Source organism: Myotis davidii, unplaced genomic scaffold (assembly GCF_000327345.1).
Source record: "Myotis davidii unplaced genomic scaffold, ASM32734v1 scaffold376, whole genome shotgun sequence".
NCBI classification, from domain to species: Eukaryota; Metazoa; Chordata; class Mammalia; order Chiroptera; family Vespertilionidae; genus Myotis; species Myotis davidii.
Window position 1 is genome coordinate 3,313,563 of NW_006288121.1, and position 8,736 is coordinate 3,322,298.

Genomic DNA, 8,736 nt, shown 5'->3' on the forward strand with positions numbered 1-8,736 from the left:
CTCCCTCCCGATTGAAAACGCCAACCGCGCCCTCCGCCGCCAGCCCGCTCCGCGCACTCCGCACCTCAGAATTTGACTTCAGCACTGCGCCTCCTCTGAGTGTCCGTATGCGTTACTCTTTCCTCCTAGTTGTAGGACTTCCACTCAGCCAGCGTTCCTGTGGGTCTGGGTGATGTCCGTTCGGTCTTTTAGTTTCACTTTTGAAGTGGTTGTTCGAGGCAGCAAACTCCGGCGTTAACCTATGCCGCCATCTTGGTTCTCCTATAGAAAGTTTTACATACGTATCCAAGGACAAATGAATAGGTAAAATTTGTGTCACTGGCATATCCTAATAATTTAATTGGTGATAGATGTATGGAAAATGAATGAAATTGCCGAGTGTTTAACATGAAATGAGAAGACATCTTAAGTCAGGTGCTAAGGAACTTCTGCATTTAAAGGTTGGATAAGATGATCAGAGAAGTACTGCCAAAATGGTAAGAGGAAAATCAGGAAAGTGAAATACTGGATGACAAGAAATAATAGCATCAAGTGGGCTTATGTTTTGTATACTTAATATCCTGTTATTTTTCTTTGTAATTTATTTATGTTACTATATTATATGCTGCAAGTTGGGGAGCATGATGGGGTACTCAAGTGTGACCTCCAGGAACATATTCTTTATAGTAAGAGCAGGGGTCCTCAAACTTTTTAAACAGGGGGCCAGTTCACTGTCCCTCAGACCGTTGGAGGGCCGGACAATAGTTTAAAAAAAAACTATAAACAAATTCCTATGCACACCGCACATATCTTATTTTGAAGTAAAAAAACAAAATGGGAACACTACAATATTTGTATTGCATGTGGCCTGCGGGCCGGGCCGTAGTTTGAGGAACCCTGAGTAAGACAATGCCATTAAACTTACTCTGGCTGGTGTGGCTTAGTTGGTTGTGCTTAGTAGTCCCGTACACTCAAAGGTTGCCATTAGATTCCCTGTCAGGGTGCATGCCTGGATTTTGGGCTTGATCCCCGGTAGGGGGGCATGCCTATTGATGTTTTGCTCTCCCGTTGATATTTCTCTCTCTCCCTCTCCATTCCTCCCCCTCTCTCTCTCTCTCTCTCTCTAAAAATCGATTAAAAAATCTTAAAAAAAGAACTTACTCTGTTTATTAATTTTATAATTATATTTGTCCTTTTGTCAATAGTGAAAAGAAATGTTAGTAGTGGCTCTGTTTATTTCTGATTTTAAATTGGGGAGTGGTAGGCGGTGGGATTCACGATAACTTCCGAGTACCATTGTGTGTGAATAATAATAACTAAAATAATTAGAGCATATGTGAGACCATGCCTTGCCACCTAAATCACAATTCTAAATTTTTGAGTTTGGCTCTTTATTTTAGAGCAAACCAGACCTAACTGAGTAGACTAAGCTTAGCTAATCGTAGGTAGTAGAAAGTAAAGAGCTCGAAGCAAATGTGCCCCAGTCCTATGTTGAGATGATCTTTTTGTTTTTATTAATTTAACACAAAAAAATCTTGGCAGGAATTTAAAAGTTAAGCAATAATTTACTTTGTAAAAGTTATCTGGTGCTCTGAAAAAGATCTCATATCAAGAATTACCTTGTGAGGAATTTTCTGAAATGCCATTCTTGGTGGCAACTAGTACAAATGTTGCTCCTACTTTTTTAATAGTTTTGAAGTTACAAGGAAGATGTTATACTTTTGTAATCTGAAAAATATCTTTGTTTCTTTTCTTTCTTTTTTTTTAAATAGAGATGTGAACTGTGTCCTCATAAGGATGGAGCTTTAAAAAGAACAGATAATGGGGGTAAGTGCAGAGATTTTTGAAAAAATTTTTATTGAAAACTGGATTGGGAAAGTATTTTAAGGTATTTGGTAGTTGATATTGTTATATAAAATTGAATACTGTTTACCACTCAAATATTTTTATAGCAGTGGATATAATTTATGAATTATTTTTTATTGAAAAAGTTTTTCTATTTTGTGGATGCAATTAAGCATTGTTTTTTCTTAATGCAGAACAGTCCACATACTTTTAATTAAAATCTTGATTTTTTAATGGATACAGTTCCTTATAGAAATTATTTTTGAAAAAAAAATAAGCTTTTCTCTCTCTCTCTCTCTCTCTCTCTCTCTCTCTCTCTCTCGGCTAGACTTAAAATCTGTTGTTTTAGACACCCCCCCCCTTTTGTGTATTGCAGGACAGATGTTTTTATTGAATGTTAATTTTAACAGACTTGAGGGCCTTTTTGCTGATTTCTAAATTTTGTTGTGCTTTTCTGAGGAACCTTTCATATTTCTCATTTTCATTTCTGATTTTAGTTATCTCTCTCAGAGAAATCTATATTTCCTTATAGCTCATTACCACAAATTTATTAAACTGTAGCAGACTGTGAAAGTCAAGTAACTCATGAAGAAATTTAAAAAGTAGAGATACATTCTTTCTGTAGCTAAGGTCTGGAAACAGCCCAAGTGCCCGTTAGTGGGTGAGTGGATAAAAAAAGCTATGGTACATTTATACCACCAAATATTATGCAGCAATAAAAAAGAAGGATCTCTTACCTTTTGAGATGGTATGGAGGGACTGGAGAGTATTACGTTAAGTAGATAAACCAGTTACAGAAAGACAAGTATCACATGATTTCACTCATATGTGGAATCTAATGAATAAAATAAACTGATGAACAAAATAGATCCAGAGACATAGAAACATGGAACAGATTATTGAATCTCAGAGGGAAGGTGGGTGGGAAAAGATCAACCAAAGAATTTATATTCATATATGCATAATCCATGGACATAGACAATAGTGTGATGAAGGCCTGGCGGGAAGGGGGGCGGTGGGACTTTCAATAATAAAGATGAGTTTTTAAAAAGTAGAGGTAAATGGTGTCCCAAAATTCACGCAAGAAGTAATTTTGATAGAAAACACAGGTTTATAATTAAAAATTTGAATTTTTTATTGATTCATAAAGTATACAGTATAGAGTTATGTATGGAATAGCATATCGGGTAAATAGCCTCCACGGCTTTGCTGGCACATATGCACTCTTTTGTTGAAATTTTCCATGACGGTTTTGCATAAATGTGGCTGACTTTCGTTGATACAGCGCTCGATTTCCTCCTTCCAGGCGTGGGTGGTTGTGGGGTTGTTGGCATAAACCTTAGACTTCAAAAATCCCTAAAGGACAAAGTCCAAGGGCGTTAAATCGCATGATCTGGGCGGCCAATTCTGATCACCAAAATGGGAAATTACACGACCAGGAAATGACTCATGCAGTAATTGAATTGTTTCTCAGGCTGTATGGCATGTGGCACCGTCTTGTTGAAACCACATGTTGTCCACATCCATATCTTGCAATTTAGGCACAAAAAACTGAATTATCATGTCTCAATAGCAAGCACCATTAACTGTGATTGCCTGAGCAGCCGCATTTTCGAGGAAGAATGGTCCGATGATGCCTCCAGCCCAAAATCTGCACCAAACAGTGACACGTTGTGGATGCATTTGTTTCTCAACTCGTGGATTTTCTGAACCCCAAATGCAACAATTTCAGCCAGAGAAACAATTTAATTACTGCATGAGTCATTTCCTGGTCGTGTAATTTCCTGTTTTGGTGATCAATGAAATTCAGCCACATTTATGCAAAACGGTTATGGAAAATTTCAACCAAAGAGTGCATATGTGCCAGCAAAGCCATGGAGGCCATTTATCCGATATGCTATTCCATACATAACCCTATACTCTATACTTTCTGAATCAATAAAAAATTTACAACTTTTAATTATAAACCTGTGTTTTCTATCAAAATTACTTCTTGTGTGAATTTTGGGACACCCTAATTTCTGTTAGTATACATTTACATTTTGGGTAGCCAACTCTAAAGTATTTTTTGTCTTTCTATTGAATTTATTTGGGTGACATTGATTAACAAAAACAGGTTTTAGGTGTACAATTCTACAACACATTGTCTATGCACTATATTGTTTGTTCACCACCCTAAGTCAAGTCTCCATTGATCACCATATATACCTCTTATACCCTCCACCTCACCCCACTTCCCTCTCCCTGGCAATCACCATGCTGTTGTCCTGTCCATGAGTTCTTTCTCTTTCCCCCTCAATTCCTTCTCTCCTTGCATCTCTCACAGCTGTCAGTCTACTGACTTTGAGTCTGTCTCTATTTTGCTAGTTAGTTCATTTTGTTCATTAGATTCCACATAAGTGAAATCATATGGTCTGTGTCTTTCTCTTATTGGCTTATTTCACTTAGTATAATATTCTCCAGGTCCATCTATGCTGTCAAAAAGGGTAAAATTTCCTTATTTTTTATGGCTGAGTAGTATTCCATTGTGTAAATGTACCATAGCTTTTTTATCCATTCATGTATTGATGGGCACTTGGATTGCTTTCAAATCTTGGCTATTGTAAGTAACTCTGCAATGAACGTAGGGTTGCATATATTCTTTCAAATCAGTGTTTTGGGTTTCTCTGGATATATATTTCCAGAAGTGGAATCACTAGGCCATAAAGCAGTTTTATTTTTTTATTTTTATTTTTTTAAAAAATATATTTTATTGACTCTTCACAGAGAGGAAAGGAGAGAGATAGAGATAGAGAGTTAGAAACATTGATGAGAGAGAAACATTGATCAGCCGCCTCCTGCACATCCCCCACTGGGGAAGTGCGCACAACCCAGGTACATGCCCTTGACCAGAACCGAACCTGGGACCTTTCAGTCCGCAGGCCGACTCTCTATCCACTGAGCCATACCGGTTTCGGCCATAAAGCAGTTTTATATTTAAATTTTTGATGTAACCTCATACCATTTTCCATAGTTGCTACACCAATCTGCATTCCTACCAATAGTGCATGAGGCTTCCCTTTTCTGCATATTCTCCCCAACACTTGTTTGTTGATTACTGATAAAATAACCATTCTGCTAGGTGTGAGGTGATATCTCATTGCAGTTTTAATTTGTATTTCTCTGATGATTAGTGAATGACATTTAACATCTTTTATAAGTCCATTGGCCTTCTGTATGTCCTCTTTGGAACTTTGCCCATTTTTAAATTGGATTGTTTTTTGGTGTTGAGTTTTATAACTTCTTTAAAAGTTTTGGATATTAACCCCTTTTGAGGTCTGTTGAGTCTAGTTAGGTCCTATATCATGTCTATTCTGATCCTTTGCCCATTTTTTAATTGGATTGTTTGTTTTTTGGTGTTGAGTTTTGTAAGTTCTCTATAAATTTTGGGTATTAACCCCTTATCAGATGTATCAGCAATTATGTTCTCCCATTGAGTGGTTGTCTTTTCATTTTGTTGAAGGTGTCCTTTTCTGAGCAAAAGCTTTTTAATTTGATGTAGTCCATTTGTTTATTTGTTTTGTTTTGTTTCCCTTGCCTGAGGAGATATAGTAGAAAAAAAATTGCTATGAGAAATGTCTGAGATTTTACTGCTTATGTTTCTTCTAGGATTTTTATGGTTTTGAGTCTAACATTTAAGTCTTTAATACATTTGAGTTTATTCTTGTGTATGGTGTAAGAGGGTGGTCTAGTTTCATTGTTTTGCACATATCTGTTTAATATTTCTAACACCATTTATTGAATAGATTAAAGTATTTTTGGCAAAGAATACAGTAATGGTCTTAGTAATGAAAAGGGAAAAATACAATGTTTTTGGCAATACATATATTTACATATCTTAATTTATTGTTTAAACTATATTATATTGTCACATTTTCCAAAATTTAAAAAAGTATTAATAACAGTCTCTCTTACTCCTGTTCACCATTTGCCTAGTTCCTCAACCAACAACTTTCCTACCACCAAGACAATTGCTGTTACTACTTTTTTATGGCATATCCTTCTAGGTCTTTTGGCATATGCAGATAAATATGAATAGTCACATATTTCCTCCAGTTTAAAAAAAAATTGATTTTGGAGAGAGAGGTAGAGGGAGAGAAATGTTGCCTCCTTATGTACCCCAACAGGGGTCAACCTGCAACCTGAGTGTGTGCCCTGACTGTGAATTGAACAGGTGACCTTTCAGTGCATGGGAATGACACTCAACCAACTGAACCACACTGGCCAAGACTCCAATTTTTATTCTGTATGAATATTATACATACTCTTGCATCCTAATTATTTTCACAGAACATTTTATCTCTATTATCAGTATAGAGCTGTCTTTTTTTTTTTTTTACCCTGTTATATAATTAGTCACCAACTGATGGACTTTCTAATCTGCTTTTAGTAACTAGAGGCCCGATGCACAAAATTCGTGCAAGAGTAGGCCTTCCTTCCCAATGCTGTCGGCACTGGTTTCCCCCTGGTGCCCGGGACCCTGGCCTCCCTCGCAGCTCTGGCTTTATCAGGAAGGTTGTCCGGTCTAATTAGCATATTACACTTTTATTTTTAGAGATGTTTTTATATATGTCATTTTGCTTATATGCAAGTACATCTGTAAGATTATTAATTCCCAGAAGTGAAACTGTAGGGTCAAAGGGATTTTACAATTAATTTTGGTAGATAATTCCAAATTATTGCCGTGGTGTTTGTACCAAATTATATTCCCAGCAACAATCTACACTAATAAAAGACAAACATGCAAATTGACCGTACCTTTGCTATGCCTTAAGCTACGTCCACCAGTCAATCAGAGTGACTATATGCAATTAACCCAACTAAGATGGCGGCCGGCAGCCACAGAGCTGGAGCGAGCAGGAGGCTTGGTTGCTCCAGTGATGGAGGAAGCCAAACTTCCCGCCCGCACTGGCCTGCTCTGAGCTCCACTCAAGGCTACAAAGTTTCAATTACAAAAGGTAAATAAATCCCAGAATAAAAAAATAAAAGAAAAAAAGGCTGGGAGCTTCCGTTGCTGGGCCCTCAGCCCCTCATCCAGACTGGCCAGGCGGAGCGAGCAGGAGGCTTGGTTGCTCCAGTGATGGAGGAAGCCAAACTTCCCGCCCGCACTGGCCTGCTCTGAGCTCCACTCAAGGCTACAAAGTTTCAATTACAAAAGGTAAATAAATCCCAGAATAAAAAAATAAAAGAAAAAAAGGCTGGGAGCTTCCGTTGCTGGGCCCTCAGCCCCTCATCCAGACTGGCCAGGCACCCCAGTGGGGACCCCCCCCTCTCACTGCGCTCCCACAGGTGCAGCTCTGCTCAGCCACAAGCCAGGCTGATGGCTGCCAGCACAGCAGTGGTGGTGGGAGCCTCTCCTGCCTCCTCAGCAGCACTAAGGATGTCCGACTACATCTTAGATCTGCTCCCTGCTGGTAAGTGGACATCCCCCGAGGGTTCCCGGGCTGCCAGAGGGATGTCTGACTGCCAGCTTGGGCCCGATCCCCCAGAGAGTGGGCCTAAGCCAGCAGGTGGACATCCTCCGAGGGGTCCCAGACTGCAAGAGGGCATAGGTAGAGCTGAGCGCCCCCCTTCCCCCCTCCGAGTGCACAAATTTTTGTGCACCGGGCCTCTAGTAAACCATAAAAGCTGTTTTCTATACTCTTGGTAACACAATAGGTGGAAATTGGTGTCTCTGAGAAGGTATTTTTACATTTCTCTGTTTTTATAAGCGAATCTGACCATCTTTTCATATTTTAAAGAGCAATTTGTTCTCTTTTGTGGTCTGTTCATATACTTTTTCTGTTTGGTTGGTGATCTGTTTAAACAGTTTAATGTTGTCATTCAAGATTAAAGTATTAAATTTTTTATTTTAGATATTCAGCTATAAAAATTCTTATTTTTACAGTGGTTCTCATAAGTAGTGTTGATCTGAATCATTTATAAGAAGTCAGTCAGTGCCAGAATCTGAATTTTAAAATGTTTCCCTTATTTGTGTTACTGTGCATATAACTAGAGGAATGATTAAGAGTGCTTTATTAGTAGTGTTTTGACTATTCAGTCAATAATGAGAATTTATTTTGTTGTATATTTGCTTAAGTAAGCACTTAATGGTTCTCTTTAGAAAATCACTGATTTTATGTATCTTTGAAAAAGCTTCATTGAAAACTGGAAAATGATGTTATTTTTATTTATTTATTTTAGGTTGGGCTCATGTGGTTTGTGCCCTGTATATTCCAGAGGTACAATTTGCCAATGTTTCTACAATGGAACCAATTGTTTTACAGTCTGTTCCACATGATCGTTATAATAAGGTACAGTAGATATTATTCTATTGATGTTTGCATAAAATTTTTTTGTTATGAAGCTGGGAAGTATAAAGGAATTTTTTAAAATTTTGTTTTATTATAGGCCTACATTAGAAAATTTAAAGTATAGGTCTTCATTAAATTCCAGAGAGATTTGGACAAAGTATAATTACTCTGATAAACTACAATTATTAGCCCTGTCCGGTATGGCTCAGTGGATAAAGCGTTGGCCTGCGGACTGAAGTGTCCCGGGTTTGATTCCGGTCAAGGGCATATACCTTGGTTGTGGGCACATCCCCAGTAGGGGGTGTGCTGGAGGCAGCTGATTGATGTTTCTCTCTCATCGATGTTTCTAACTCTCTACCCCTCTCCCTTCCTCTCTGTAAAAAATCAATAAAATGTATTTTTTTTAAAAATGGTATTTATTCATGTGACATGGGTGCAGGTGGACTGACTCAAGAAAGAGCCAGCAATGAATTGGGGGGTGGAGAGGAGCAGGCTTTTTATGCGCTCAGGGAGAGCTACAGAGGGGGCTTTGGCTTGAAACAAATATCAGGTCCATAGTTTTACGGCCTTGCCCTTTGTC

General features: G+C 38.2%; 1 protein-coding gene across 3 annotated transcripts in view; it reads left to right on the top strand.

Annotated features, from left to right (window-relative positions):
- The window catches only part of MLLT10 (myeloid/lymphoid or mixed-lineage leukemia; translocated to, 10), a 239,114-nt gene that overhangs the window by 56,866 nt on the left and 173,512 nt on the right, over positions 1-8,736 (top strand). For all 3 annotated transcript variants that reach the window (XM_006759926.2, XM_015561466.1, XM_015561467.1), the window contains exons 3-4: positions 1,752-1,806; positions 8,047-8,156. In XM_006759926.2, coding sequence (XP_006759989.1) covers positions 1,752-1,806; positions 8,047-8,156 — 165 coding nt within the window. The remainder of the gene's footprint in view (positions 1-1,751; positions 1,807-8,046; positions 8,157-8,736) is intronic.